Source organism: Pseudoliparis swirei, chromosome 17 (genome assembly GCF_029220125.1).
Source record: "Pseudoliparis swirei isolate HS2019 ecotype Mariana Trench chromosome 17, NWPU_hadal_v1, whole genome shotgun sequence".
Taxonomy (NCBI): Eukaryota; Metazoa; Chordata; class Actinopteri; order Perciformes; family Liparidae; genus Pseudoliparis; species Pseudoliparis swirei.
Window position 1 is genome coordinate 252,958 of NC_079404.1, and position 16,103 is coordinate 269,060.

The 16,103-nt window shown below is 51.0% G+C and overlaps 1 protein-coding gene across 1 annotated transcript in view; it reads left to right on the forward strand.

Annotated features, from left to right (window-relative positions):
• svila (supervillin a) overlaps positions 1-16,103 on the forward strand; it is a 93,219-nt gene that overhangs the window by 47,820 nt on the left and 29,296 nt on the right. The window contains exons 12-15 of the mRNA XM_056436180.1: positions 119-457; positions 766-1,126; positions 12,968-13,052; positions 14,262-14,367. Of these exons, the coding sequence (XP_056292155.1) occupies positions 119-457; positions 766-1,126; positions 12,968-13,052; positions 14,262-14,367 (891 nt within the window). The remainder of the gene's footprint in view (positions 1-118; positions 458-765; positions 1,127-12,967; positions 13,053-14,261; positions 14,368-16,103) is intronic.

Here is a 16,103-nt window from a genome sequence, read left to right on the forward strand (position 1 = left end):
CAACTAGATTTGGTTGGACGGTCGTGTTTGTTGTGTCTCTGCGTGTCAAACCTTTCGGTCTGTTGGATTGTCGTGTGATCATCGGCTCCGTGCTGCCTGCCATGTAGCCACCAGCTAGCATGACCTCCCCACGCTCACCACCAGGGTTCTACTGTCTCTGGTGTCACCTCCCCTCAGCCTGCAGGCGTCCTCTCAGAACAGAGCTCGGGATCAAAGGCGCGAGGCCCGGCAGGTGCAGGACATCCAGGAGGTCCAGGTCTCTAAGCCGGTTTCCACAGTGGAGGGAAACGACCCGGGTCCAGATGAGCCTGACCTCAGCACTCTCAGCCTGGCGGAGAAGATGGCGCTGTTCAACCGGCTGGCTCAGCCTCCCATCAGGGTGACGCGCAGCAGGGCGGAGCGCCGGACCGCCGGCCGCTACCAGACCCAGCCCATCACGCTGGGGGACCTGGACCAGGTGGGGGTCTTTATGCTCATGTAGTACCACCCACAACCACAAGTTGGCCTCAGAGCGTCACATTCGTCTCAGTGGCGCGCTGCGCCGGGCTTCCGAGGAGCTTCATGACTCCGTGGGGAGCGAGGGAGCGCTCTGGTCACCGCTCATCGGTCCGGGTCCAGATGTTTCCCGCAGCTCGCCGTTGTCTCTGACGGGTCTTCGGGCTCCGCTGCGTGGCGTTGTGACGCTCGGGGAGGCAGAAGGTGGTCTTGATGTTTCCTCCTCCGCCCACCAACACTTTCTCTCTCCCTCCTCCTCCCATCACATAGCTTCAAACCGGTCCAGGCTCCGGGTTCCCCGCCTCTTCATCGCCCTCCTCCGCTCTGAGGGGAGGCGCCGTGTCCACGGACCACGCCGGAGACATAACCCGGGTCGAGCCCCCCGGCCCGGAGGTCCCCCCCCGGAGGGCCTGGGACTCGGCAGACCAGCAGAGGTGCCAAACATTAACGCTCCGAGAAGGCGGAGCTGATGAGGGAGGAGGGAAGAGAAAGCTGCCCTCTCCAGAGGGAGCGGTCAGGCAGCCTGGGAGAGAGAGGGAGGAGGAGGAGGGGGAGGAAGGGTGGAGAGAGAGAGACCTGCAGAGCTCAGAGAGACGGACGGTCCAGGAGAGCAGCAGGGCCGTCAGTGGAGGTGAGGACGGCTCTTCTTCTTCTTGTCATGTGACCTTTCGGGTCTCTTTGTGAAGGTAGTGACACCTCTTCTGCTTTAATACGTGGCTGTTCATAAGTAGTGTTCTTTAAGAGAAAAGTAAAACGGTTAAATAGGAACTCTGACTAAATCTAACTGTTAGCATGCAGGCTAAAAGGTGTTTACATTACATTACATTACATGTCATTTAGCAGACGCTTTTATCCAAAGCGACTTACAATAAGTGCATTTCAACCTAGAGTACAAACTAAGAACAACAAGAATACAGGAAGTAACATTTCCTCAACATAGTGGAACTACAAAAGTACCACAATAAGTGCTATTTAAGTGCCACTGAAGTGCAAATCTGTGTTTTAATCCAGATATAGTCGGAAAAGGTGTGTTTTCAGTCTCAGGCGGAAGATGTAGAGACTTCCTGCTGTCCTGATGTCAGTGGGGAGCTCGTTCCACCAATCAGGAGCCAGGACAGCAAACAGTCTGGATGTAGAGTGATGAGCTCGAGGTGACGGAGGCACAAGACGATTGGCTGTTGCCGAGCGGGCGAGCGTGCGGGGTGTGCGGTGTGACCATATCCCGGATGTAGGCGGGGCCGATCCGTTCAGAGCACGGTACCAGAACCAGTGTGTTTAGCGGATGCTGCTCTCACGGTAACCAGTGGAAGGCGGAGGGGCCCGGAGTGGTGTGGGGGAGGGCGGGCTGAGACCAGTCAGGCTGCTGCATTCTGGACGAGCTGCAGAGGTCGGATGGCCTTAGCAGTAGACCAGCAGGAGGAGTTGCAGTAGTGTGGTGAAGTACCTGAACGGACCAGAACCTGTGCCGCCTTCTGAGTAAGAAGAGGCCGTATTCTCCTGATGTTGTGCAGCATGGACCTACAGGAACAGATAGATAGATAGATAGATATATACTTTATTAATCCCCAAGGGGAAATTTGTCGTGACAGTAGCAGCAACACACAAGAGTAAAAACAAAACACAAAATGTAAGAAACAGGGATGAAAGATATAGAAGTATACAAGTAAAATAAAAGTAAAATACAAAACAAAATATATATGTAAATATACAACACACATGCATACACAACACACAACAACACTGACAACTCAAATACACAAAATATTAAATATAGACAGAGTGCAAAAACAAAGTGTGTGTATGAGTGCAGAGCTAATGAAATGCAATGTGTGTGTATGTGTGTAGTGCAAACAAATGAGATGTGTGAAGTGCAGATCAACACTATGATCTGGCAAGAGGTGATCTGTTGTAGAGCCTCATAGCCGCCGGCAGGTTCTCCTGTATCTGTCCTTGTGGCAGCGGAGCGTGAGGAGACGTTTGGAGAAAGTCCTCCTCTGTCCCTGGGAGGTGGTGGAGAGAGGGTGGTCCCGGGTGGTCCGGGTTGTCCAATATGGACACAAGTTTCTTCAACGGCTCTCCTCTCCACCACCTGTTCCAGGAGCTCCAGCTGGCAGCGATGATGGAGCCAGCCTTCCTAACCAGTTTGTTAAGGCGGCTGGTGTCACCGGCTCGATGCTGCTCCCCAGCAGACAATGGCAAAGTGCAGCACACTGGCCACAACCGACTGGTAGAATAACTCCAGCATCTTGCTGCACGTTGAAGGATCGAAGCTTCCTCAGGAAAGAGTCGACTCCTCCTTCTTGTACACAGCGTTGATGTTGGCCTTCCAGTTCAGTCGGCTACCGATGGGGGCCCAGGTACTTGTACTCCTCCACCATGTCCACGTCCACTCCCAGGACACTCAGAGGTGGAGGAGCTCTTCCTCCTGAAGTCCACCACCATCTCTCTGGTCTTGGCCACGTTCAGCGGTGATTCTCCCCGGCCCACTTTACAAAGTCGCTCACCACTGCCCTGTACTCCTCCTCCCGTCCATCCCTAATACACCCGACCACTGCAGAATCATCAGAGTACTTCTGCAGATGGCATGACTCCGTGTTGTACGGGAAGTCACTGGTGTACAGGGTGAAGAGGAAGGAGACAGAACAGTTCCTGTGGGGCTCCAACATCACTGACCACGTTCACCGTTCAGACAGCCGGCCCATTCTGACAAACTGTGGTCTGCCTGTGAGGAGTAGTCAGTGATCCAGGAGATGGTGGGCCAGCATCCACACGACCACCCAGCTTCTCACTCAGCAGCAGTGGCTGGATGGTGTTCAATGCACTGGAGAAGTCAAAGAAAGTGACTCTCACAGAGACACCGGTTCCATCCAGGTGCGACTGAGAAGTTGCAGGTAGATGATGGCGTCGTCCACTCCCACATGAGGCTGGGAAGCAAATTGCAGAGGTCCAGCGGCGATTTCACCTGCTGCCGGAGGTGGGCCAAGACCAGCCTCTCAGCACCTTCATCACATGGGAGGTGAGGCGACCGGTCGGTGGTCGTTGAGGCCAGATGGTGTTGACTTCTTTGGGAGGCGGGACCAGGACCACGGCGTCTTCCACAGCACCGGGACCTCCCCCAGCCTCAGGCTGAGGTTGAAGAGGCGCTGCAGGACACCAGACAGCTGGGTGGCGCAGGTCTTCAGGTCCCTGGTGATCCAGGGCTTGTTGTTGGGGAAGCAGCGCACAGTCCGTGATGGGATGGTGGTGTGTTCACAGAACTTGATGTATTCCGTGATGCAGTCGGTCATCCTGTTGATGTCCTCCCGGTCCACACAACACATCCCAGTCCGTTGACTTGAAGCAGTCCTGCAGAGCGTCGTTAGCCTCCAGAGACCACCTCCTCACAGTCCTGGTGGTCACAGCCTCTTCACCAGAGGAACAGACCTGGTGTCAGCCGGACCAGGTCATGATCAGACCTGCCGAGGGGAAGGGCAGTGGCGCTGTATCCTTAGTATTAGCATACAGCAAGTCCAGAGTGTTATTGTTCCTTGTTGGGCAGTCTATGTATTGATGGAAGGTTAGCTTTATCCAGTGTGGTGTGGTTAAAGTCACCAGTGATAGCCATGAATGCTCCAGGCTGATGAGTCAGCAGAGCAGAAACAGTGGAGTGGATGGTGTCCACAGCTTCCTCAGCGTCAGCTGATAGCGCTCCACCGTACCACGACAACCACAATGGCGGACGTGAACTCTCTCGGCAAATAATGCGGGCGCATCCCCACGGCCAGCAGTTCAATGTTGGCTACAGAAGCGCTCCTTCACGCACACATGGTCCGGATGGCACCACCGTTCATTCACATAAACAGCGATCCCGCCCCCTCTTCTTACCGCTCTGTGGCGTCTCTGTCAGCCTGAACAGTCCTGAAGCCGGGCAAAGGCGCAGCTGTGATCCGGATAGTCCCGGCGTGCAGCCACGTCTCAGTGAAGCACAAGAGACTGCTCTCACGGAAGATCCTCTCAGTACCACCAGCGGCGTGGCTCATCCGTCTTATTAGCCAAAGACCTCCACGTTCCCGTTATGATCGGCGGTACCGAGGTTTGTATCTCCTCGTTTTGCCCTCCGCTTGACACCGATCTGCAGCCGCCCTTCTCCGCAGCTCCAGAGGGATCTGAGTCTGTCTCCAGGCAGAAGCCGGCCTGCACAGCGATCAGCTGAGCAGCGAGTAGACGACGGTCCCAGTCATTGTTTTGCTGTGGCTCTCCGATACTCACGACAAAGTGAACAAAAGCCACAGTAGAAGTATCGAAAAAAGTAGTTATGGTCCAGTGTCCGACCGTAACTAAGACAAACGTGAAAGAAAAGAAAAAGAAAAAGAGAGGAAAAGTGCAAAAAAAGACAATAAAATAAAAGCAAGACGCTACTACTGAAACAAGCAGCCGTTGGCACAGCGCCATTTTAAACTGGAACGCGTCGCAGCGATGTTGGCCGTCAGGTTGACTGTCGAGTGTCACCCCGAGGTTCCTGGCAGTCGGGGGCGGGACCAACACGGAGCTGTTGAAGGTGGTAGTCAGGTCATGGGTGGGGGAGCCTTTCCCTGGAAGGAATAGTAGCTCGGTCTTGTCAGGGTTGATCTTCAGGTGGTGAGCAGACATCCACTGAGAGATTCAAGATTCAAGATTCAAGATGTTTTTATTTGTCACATACACACACAGGGTGTGCAGTGAAATGAAAGTGGCAATGCTCAGCAGGAATGTGCAAAGACAAGTACACACTATTTACATAAAAAACAACACAATATTTACAGTAAGTGTGTGTGTGTGTGTGTGTGTGTGTGTGTGTGTGTGTGTGTGTGCCTAAGAGGGGCAGTTGTGTGGGTCTATGTGGGGGTCCTGGTGAGGTCGGAGTTCACAGTTCTGATGGCCTGAGGAAAGAAACTCCGTCTCAGTCTCTCTGTTCTTGCAGCGTGACTACGGAGGCGCCTGCCTGACCCGCAGCAGCTGAAACAGTCTGTTGTTGGGGTGGTGAGGATCCTTCATGATCCTGCGGCTCTGGTTCTGCACCTCCTGGTGTACAAGTCCTGCAGGGTGGGGTGTAGTTTCCAATAGTGCGCTCAGCCAACGCACTACTCTCTGCAGAGCCTTCCTGTCCTGGCGGAGCAGTTGCCAAACCAGGCTGTGATGCTTCCGTCAGACTCTCTACAGCTCAGAGTAGAAGGACTGAAGGATCCTCTGGGAAACTTTAAATTTCCTCAGCTGCCTGAGGTGGTAGAGGCACTGCCTTGCCTTTCTCACCAGAGTGTCTGTGTTCGTTGACCATGTCAGATCCTCGTGATGTGGACTCCCAGGTATTTATACCCGCTCACCCTCTCCACAGTAGTCCCGTTAATCCCCAGTGGTGAGTCGTCCTCTGTTGTGCCTCCTGAAGTCATCAATCAGATCCTTGGTTTTGGTGACATTCATGATGTGGCTGTTGTCCTGGCACCAGAGTGACAGATCAGCAACTTCCTCCAGGTGGGCCTTGTCGGCGTTGTCGGAGATCAGGCCCACCACCACTGTGTCATCCATGAAACTTGATGATGGTGTTGGAGCTGAACCTGGCCACACAGTCATGTGTGTACAGGGAGTACAGTAGGGGGCTGAGGACGCAACCCTGGGGGGATCCTGTGTTCAGGGTGAGGGATTTGAGGTGTCTGCCCACCCTGACCACCTGTGGCCTGGCGGTCAGGAAGTCCAGGATCCAAGCACACAGGGGGGTGTTCAGTCCCAGCTCAATCAGCTTGCCGGCCAGTCTGGAGGGGACTATGGTGTTGAAAGCTGAACTATAATCAATGAACAGCAGTCTCACATAGCCCCCCCTCTGGCTGTCCAGATGAGAGAGTGTGGTGTGCAGTACCTGGGAGACAGCATCATCCGTGGATCTGTTTGGGCGATAAGCAAACTGCAGCGGGTCCATGGAGGAAGGGAGGAAGGCGCAGATGTAGTCCTTTATCAGCCTCTCAAAGCATTTCATGACCACCGACCATGTCGGTCAGACAGGCAGAGATTCGCGCCGCCACCCGTGTTTCGGCCGGTGGAAACGAGAAGATCAGTTGGGTGTCATCAGCATAGCTATGGTAGGAGAAGCCATGCGAGCGAATGACAGAGCCAGAGAATTTGTGTACAGAGAGAGAGGAGGGACCCAGGGAGCCCTGAGGAACCCCATGGTGAGAGGACAAGGAGGGATCCAGGGCCAGACCTTGAGGAACCCCATAGTGAGAGGAAGAGGAGGGACCCAGGGCGGGCCTTGAGGACCCCACAGTGAGAGGAGAGGACCCAGGACGGACCTTGAGGAACCCCATAGTGAGAGGGAAGAGGAGGGACCCAGGACGGAGCCTTGAGGGACCCCACAGTGAGAGGAAGAGGAGGGACCCAGGACGGGCCTTGAGGGACCCCATCGTGAGAGGAAGAGGAGGGGACCCAGGGCAGCCTTGAGGAACCCCAGTGAGAGGAAGAGGAGTGGACCAGGACAGAGCCTTGAGGGACCCCATAGTGAGAGTAAGAGGAGGGACAGGGACAGACCTTGGGGACCCCATAGTGAGAGGAAGAGGAGGGACCCAGGACGGAGCCTTGAGGAACCCCAGTAGTGAGAGGAAGAGGAGTGGACCAGGACAGAGCCTTGAGGGACCCCATAGTGAGAGGAAGAGGAGGGGACCCAGGACGGAGCCTTGAGGGACCCCAGTAGTGAGAGGAAGAGGATCAGACACAGATCCTCTCCACGTTACCGGTGTCACGGTCGTTAAGGTAGGAAGAGAATAGGCGAGTGCAGTGTCTGAGATCCCAGGTCTTGAAGAGAAGAGATAAGGATCTGGTGGTTTACGGTGTCAAATGCTGCAGAAAGGTCTAGAAGGATAAGGACAGAGGAGAGAGAGGCTGCTCTAGCAGAGTGAAGGATAAGGACAGAGGAGAGAGAGGCTGCTCTAGCAGAGTGAAGGATAAGGACAGAGGAGAGAGGATGCTCTAGCAGAGTGAAGGATAAGGACAGAGGAGAGAGAGGATGCTCTAGCAGTGTGAAGCTGCTCAGAGACAGCCAGGAGGCCAGTCTCTGTCGAGTGGCCGGCCTTGACTCCAGACTGGTGAGGGTCAAGAAGGCTGTTACTGTGGAGACAGGAGGACACTTGGCTCCAGAGAGCTCGCTCCAGAGTTTTGGAGAGAAAAGGAAGAAGAGAGACCGGTCTGTAGTTGCTGACTTCAGACGGGTCGAGGTGGTTTCTTCAGGAGAGGGTTGACTCTCGCCTCCTTCAGAGGGAAACAGCCAGTTGAGAGGGAGCTGTTAAGAATATACACTTTTATTAATCTGGAAGGGAACCCATCTCTTAGTTCTCATTAAGGAGCAGTGGGCTGCGGTGAGCGCCCGAACGCTGGGCTTGGTTCAGTGCAAGGACACTTCGACTTGACTTGACTGGGAGGCGAGATCGACAACCCACGAACCAGTGAGGAAGGGTCAAAGGTCAGAAGGGCAATAGCCTGGAGAATGGGAGGCGGACGGGGTCAAGGGTGAGGTGGTCAGTCAGGTCACCAAGCTAAGAACTTGATTGGGAGACAGGGGTGAAAAGAGGAAAGAGAGGGATGAAGAAGTTAGTGTTGGTGAGGTGATAGAAGATGGATTAGTAAAGGAGGAGCGGATGTCGTCCATCTTGTTTGTAAAGTAGTCACAAAGTGGCAGAAGGGTGGAAGGAGGAGGGGCCAGGGGGATGAAGGAGGGGGGAGAAGATAGAGAAGAGTTGATGGGGTAAGAGAAGGAAGACTGCATTTTGGTCAGGTAGAACCAGCTTTTGGCTGCAGATATAGAGGAAGAGAAGGAGGAGAGGAGAGATTGATAGACGAGCAGGTCTTCCGCTTGATTCGATTTGCGCCATTTCCTTTCCGTCGCTCGCAGGGTGGCTCAAGAGCACCGAGTCCGACAACCACGGAGAGGAGAGGAGCACCGAGTCAGACAACCACGGAGAGGAGAGGATTTCCGAACCGGTCGTGTCTTAAAAGGACAAAGAGAATCAAGAGATGAAGACAGGGAAGAGAGGAGAGTGTCTGTGGCAGAGTTAGGATGCATGAGTGAGAAGGAGGCAGTTGAGGGGAGAGCAGATAGGACAGAGGAGGCCAGAGAGGAGGCCAGAGGAGGAGAGAGGAGGAGAGAGGAGGAGAGAGGAGGAGGACAGAGAGGAGGACAGAGGAGGCCAGAGAGGAGGCCAGAGGAGGAGAGAGGAAGAGAGAGGAGGAGGACAGAGAGGACAGAGAGGAGGACAGAGAGAAGGAGAGAGAGGAGGAGAGATAGATAGATAGATAGATATATACTTTATTAATCCCCAAGGGGAAATTTGTCGTGACAGTAGCAGCAACACACAAGAATAAAAACAAAACACAAAATATAAGAAACAGGGATGAAAGATATAGAAGTATACAAGTAAAATATAAGTAAAATACAAAACAAAATATATATGTAAATATACAACACACATGCATACACAACACACAACAACACTGACAAATCAAATACAAAAAATATTAAATATAGACAGAGTGCAAAAAGCAAAGTGTGTGTGAGTGCAGAGCAAATGAAATGTGTGTGTATGTGTGTAGTGCAAACAAATGAGATGTGTGAAGTGCAGATCAACATAGTGTAAGTATTCAGTTATTGTTGTAGTTATTGCACTCTGATCTGGCAAGAGGTGATCTGTTATAGAGTCTCATAGCCGCCGGCAGGAATGTTCTCCTGTATCTGAGGGGAGAGAGAGAGGAGGACAGAGAGGAGGACAGAGAGGAGGACAGAGAGGAGGAGAGAGAGGAGGACAGAGGAGGACAGAGAGGAGGAGAGAGAGGAGGAGAGAGAGGAGGACAGAGAGGAGGAGAGAGGAGGACAGAGAAGGAGAGAGAGGAGGAGAGAGGAGGACAGAGAGGAGGACAGAGGAGGACAGAGAGGAGGAGAGAGAGGAGGACAGAGAGGAGGAGAGAGGGTGCGAATGTTGCGGCGTACAGGTGCAGAGTCTGTAGATATGGGTGGGTCATCAGTACCAGAGAGTGAGAGAGAGTAAGAGATGAAGAAGTGGTCAGAGACATGGAGAGGAGTCACAGTGAGTTAGAGGGAGAGCAGCTTCTAGTGGACATGTAGTCAAGGTGGTTGCCGGCTTTGTGAGTAGGGGGGGAGGGACTGAGTGAGAGGTTAAAGGAAGACAGTAAGAGTAATAGATCACATGACTTCTCTGTCTGGATGTTGAAGTCGCCCAGAAGGATGAGCGGGGGCCGTGTTCCGAGAGGTTCGATAGGAGGGCGTCTAGCTCTTCCAAGAGATCTCCCAAAGAACCAGGGGGTAGAGAACAACCATGTGTAGTTGAGCCGGATGAGTAACCGTCACAGCATGGAACTCAAAAGTCAGTGGGATAAAGAGTGGAAGCGGGTAGAGAAACACCATGTGGGTGAGAGGAGTAAACCTGGAGCTCCACCCCGACCAGAGGGTCTGGGTGTGGCTGAAGGAGAAGGCCGAGGAGAGAGCAGCCGGGGTAGACGTGTTCTCTGCTGTGATCCAGGTCTCAGTGAGAGACAGGAAGTCAAGCGACTGCTCCATGGCAAAGCCAGAGATGAAACCGGCCGTGCGGTTGGCTGACTGACAGTTCCAGAGGCCTCCCGTGACAAGGTGCTGGGTGTGAGTAGAACGGGTAGGAAGGATAACAGAGGAGGGGTTCCGGTACATGAATGAGCGAGTCCTATAGTAACTACGAGTAGAGATACGCACAGGTATGGAAAAGACACACATATTCACAAAATGGTGGAATACACAGCCACCCACGAAGACTCCAAGGGAAGACTCCTATGTCTTTGTCCTCAGAGTCTCGACTCCAACGGAAGACTCCTATGTCTTTGTCCTCCGAGTCTTGACTCCAAGGAAGACTCCTATGTCTTTGTCCTCAGTCTTGACTCCAACGGAAGACTCCTATGTCTTTGTCCTCCGAGTCTTGACTCCAGGAAGACTCCTATGTCTTTGTCCTCAGTCTTGACTCAGCGGAAGACTCCTATGTCTTTGTCCTCCGAGTCTTGACTCCAAGGAAGACTCCTATGTCTTTGTCCTCCGAGTCTTGACTCCAAGGAAGACTCCTATGTCTTTGTCCTCCAGTCTTGACTCAAGGGAAGACTCCTATGTCTTTGTCCTCAGTCTTGACTCAAGGGAAGACTCCTATGTCTTTGTCCTCCAGTCTTGACTCCAAGGGAAGACTCCTATGTCTTTGTCCTCCAGTCTTGACTCCAAGGAAGACTCCTATGTCTTTGTCCTCCAGTCTTGACTCCAAGGAAGACTCCTATGTCTTTGTCCTCCAGTCTTGACTCCATGGAAGACTCCTATGTCTTTGTCCTCCAGTCTTGACTCCAAGGAAGACTCCTATGTCTTTGTCCTCCGAGTCTTGACTCCAAGGGAAGACTCCTATGTCTTTGTCCTCCGAGTCTTGACTCAAGGGAAGACTCCTATGTCTTTGTCCTCCAGTCTTGACTCCAAGGGAAGACTCTATGTCTTTGTCCTCCGAGTCTTGACTCAGGAAGACTCCGATGTCTTTGTCCTCCAGTCTTGACTCCAAGGAAGACTCGATGTCTTTGTCCTCCAGTCTTGACTCCAAGGAAGACTCCTATGTCTTTGTCCTCCGAGTCTTGACTCCAAGGAAGACTCCTATGTCTTTGTCCTCCGAGTCTTGACTCCAAGGAAGACTCCTATGTCTTTGTCCTCCGAGTCTTGACTCCAAGGAAGACTCCTATGTCTTTGTCCTCCAGTCTTGACTCAAGGGAAGACTCCGATGTCTTTGTCCTCCGAGTCTTGACTCCAGGGAAGACTCCTATGTCTTTGTCCTCCAGTCTTGACTCCAAGGAAGACTCCGATGTCTTTGTCCTCCAGTCTTGGCTCCAGCGGAAGACTCCTGTCTTTGTCCTCAGTCTTGACTCCAAGGAAGACTCCGATGTCTTTGTCCTCAGTCTTGACTCCAAGGGAAGACTCTATGTCTTTGTCCTCCGAGTCTTGACTCAAGGGAAGACTCCGATGTCTTTGTCCTCAGTCTTGACTCAAGGGAAGACTCCGATGTCTTTGTCCTCCAGTCTTGACTCCAAGGAAGACTCCGATGTCTTTGTCCTCGAGTCTTGACTCCAGCGGAAGACTCCTATGTCTTTGTCCTCCAGTCTTGACTCCAACGGAAGACTCCGATGTCTTTGTCCTCCGAGTCTTGACTCAGCGGAAGACTCCGATGTCTTTGTCCTCCAGTCTTGACTCCAAGGAAGACTCCTATGTCTTTGTCCTCCAGTCTTGACTCAGGAAGACTCCTATGTCTTTGTCCTCAGTCTTGACTCCAAGGAAGACTCTATGTCTTTGTCCTCCGAGTCTTGACTCAGCGGAAGACTCCTATGTCTTTGTCCTCCAGTCTTGACTCAATGGAAGACTCTATGTCTTTGTCCTCAGTCTTGACTCCAGGGAAGACTCCTGTGTTTGTCCTCCGAGTCTTCGTCCGATGGCGCTACAGCTGACGCAAAAGACCCGATCCGGTTAGGAGCCCAAGTTGGTGCCAATTACCTCCAGCCGCGTTGACCCCGCCCCTTGCCTTTTGGTATTCAAATGACACTCAATAGAAACCAGGTGATGAGCGCTCGTCCAATCAGTGAAGATTCAGGTGTCGGAACACGGGACTCAACTATCTCCCAAAACAAATCCTAAAACAGGACAGACTAACAATCTAGCAGCTTCAAACAACAAATACAACAGTAACTTAGCAGATAAAACTAGTTTAAAGAAGATACTTAGCAGGATCCAAGTAGTCAGTAGTCTCGCCTCACAGGTAGAAGATGCACACTGTTAGCATGCAGGCTAAAAGGTGTTTACCTGTTAGCATGCAGGCTAAAAGGTGTTTACCTGTTAGCATGCAGGCTAAAGGTGTTTACCTGTTAGCATGCAGGCTAAAAGGTGTTTACCTGTTAGCATGCAGGCTAAAGGTGTTTACCTGTTAGCATGCAGGCTAAAGGTGTTTACCTGTTAGCATGCAGGCTAAAGGTGTTTACCTGTTAGCATGCAGGCTAAAGGTGTTTACCTGTTAGCATGCAGGCTAAAGGTGTTACCTGTTAGCATGCAGGCTAAAGTTGTTACCTGTTAGCATGCAGGCTAAAGGTGTTTACCTGTTAGCATGCAGGCTAAAGGTGTTTACCTGTTAGCATGCAGGCTAAAGGTGTTTACCTGTTAGCATGCAGGCTAAAGGTGTTTACCTGTTAGCATGCAGGCTAAAAGGTGTTTACCTGTTAGCATGCAGGCTAAAGGTGTTTACCTGTTAGCATGCAGGCTAAAGGTGTTTACCTGTTAGCATGCAGGTTAAAGGTGTTTACCTGTTAGCATGCAGGCTAAAGGTGTTTACCTGTTAGAAGATGAGAGTAACGATGTGATGAGAACAATGTTCACTTCCTGTTTCCCTCAGAGAAGTGAAGTTATTGATTGTTGTTGTGCTCTCAGAGTCCTCCGTGGTCACGCCCTCAGCGGGGGAGGGGGGGCAGCTCAGCGCCATGATGACGGCCCGACAGATGTCCATCAGAGAGCGGTGAGGAGCCGGTGTGTTGTTGTTGTTGTTGTCTCTCTGCTCATGTTGGGCCGTGTGCAGCTGAGCCTAAAGAATACACCTCACGCGTAAATAGTTTAGTTTTACATGTGTGTTAGATGGAGACAGAAAAGAGATCATAGTAGAGGAGCCGGAACCACAACAACAACAACAACAACAACAACAGTACGTTGGATATGAATGTCCGTTCACGCCGGAGCTCAAAGCGTCCGCCGTGAAGCAGACAGAGAAGCTGCTGCTGTCATGAGCTTCAGCCTCACTGCTGCAGGCCGCTCCCCACTGACTGATGACATCATGGAAGTACCAACCAGCCCTCTGGGGGCGGCTCCGCTCTCACACATGAGGACCGCTCTACCATGGAGCGGCTCTACAATGGAGCGGCTCTACCATGGAGCCGCTCTACCATGGAGCGGCTCTACGATGGAGCCGCTCTACCATGGAGCCGCTCTACGATGGAGCTCGGCCCATGAGCGGCTCTGATGGAGCGGCTCTGATGGGCGGCTCTACGATGGGCGGCTCTACCATGGGCGGCTCACGATGGGCAGCTCTACCATGGACTCAGCTTGGGCCATGGAGCCGCTCTACGATGGAGCGGCTCTACGATGGAGCGGCTCTACCATGGAGCCGCTCTACCATGGAGCCGCTCTACGATGGAGCGGCTCTACCATGGAGCCGCTCTACCATGGAGCCGCTCTACCATGGAGTCGCTCTACCATGGAGCCGCTCTACCATGGAGCCGCTCTGTCGGCAACTCTACCATGGAGCTCTATCATGGAGCAGCTCTACCATGGAGCCTATCATCTACCATGGAGTCGCTCTATCATGGAGCCGCTCTACCATGGAGCCGCTCTATCATGGAGTCGCTCTACCATGGAGCCGCTCTACCATGGAGCCGCTCTATCATGGAGCCGCTCTACCATGGAGCCGCTCTATCATGGAGCTGCTCTACCATGGAGCCGCTCTATCATGGAGCCGCTGTGCTTCTCACACTTTACATGTTTTCACGGCTCATTCACAAGAATTCAAATCTTAAGAGTGAACATCAGAGCGCCTGTGTGTGTGTGTGTGTGTGTGTGTCTGTGTGTGTCTGTGGGTGTGTGTGTGTGGCTGTGTGTGTCTGTGTGTGTGTTTGTGTGTGTGTGTGTGTGTGTGTCTGATGTAACTCCTTCTCCTCGCTTACCTCCGGCTCAGAGTGGCGTTGTTGAAGAAGAGCGGCGAGGACGACTGGAGGAGCCGGATCAACAGGAAGCAGAAGGCGGCAAAGCTGAGAGAGGCGGAGCCAAGCCTCAGGACGAAGGTAACCACCTGATGGACGACGCCCCTTTATGTCTGTCACGCCACATGAATGCATGAACGCATGGACACATGAATACATGAACACATGGACACATGAATACATGGACACATGGACACATGAACACATGAACACATGAACACATGAACACATGGAAACACGAATACATGGACATGAATACATGAACACATGAACACATGAATAAATGGACATGAATACATGAACACATGAACACATGAAACATGAATACATGGACAAGAATACATGAACACATGAACACATGGACATGAATACATGAACACATGAATACATGGACATGAACACATGGACACATGAATACATGGACATGAATACATGAACACATGGACACATGGACACATGAATACATGAACACATGAATACATGGACATGAATACATGAACACATGGATACATGGACACATGAACACATGGACACATGGACACATGAACACATGAATACATGAACACATGGACACATGAACACATGGACATGAATACATGAACACATGGACACATGGACACATGAATACATGAACACATGAACACATGACACATGAATACATGGACATGAATACATGAACACATGGACACATGAATACATGGACATGAATACATGAACACATGGACACATGAATACATGGACATGAATACATGAACACATGAATAAATGGACATGAATACATGAACACATGAATACATGAATACATGGACATGAATACATGAACACATGAATACATGGACATGAATACATGAACACATGAACACATGAATACATGGACATGAATACATGAACACATGGACACATGGACACATGAATACATGAACACATGAATACATGGACATGAATACATGAACACATGGATACATGGACATGAATACATGAACACATGAACACATGGACACATGAACACATGAATACATGAACACATGGACACATGAACACATGAATACATGAACACATGATCACATGAATACATGAACACGAATACATGAATACATGGACACATGAACACATGAATACATGGACACATGAATACATGGACACATGAATACATGAACACATGGACACATGAATACATGAACATGAATACATGAATACATGGACACATGAACACATGAATACATGGACACATGAACACATGAATACATGAACACATGAATACATGAATACATGAACACGAATACATGAATACATGGACACATGAATACATGGACACATGAATACATGGACACATGAATACATGAACACATGGACACATGAATACATGAACATGAATACATGAATACATGAATACATGAACACATGATCACATGAATACATGAACACGAATACATGAATACATGAATACATGGACACATGAACACATGAATACATGAACACATGAACACATGAATACATGAACACATGATCACATGAATACATGAATACATGAACACGAATACATGAATACATGGACACATGAACACATGAAGACATGCATACATGAACACATGAATACATGAACACATGAATACATGGACACATTGATACATGAACACATGGACACATGGACACATGAACACATGAATACATGAATACATGAACACATGGACACATTGATACATGAACACATGGACACATGGACACATGAATACATGAACACATGGACACATGAATACATGAACACATGAACACATGAACACATGGACACATGAATACATGAACACATGAATACATGA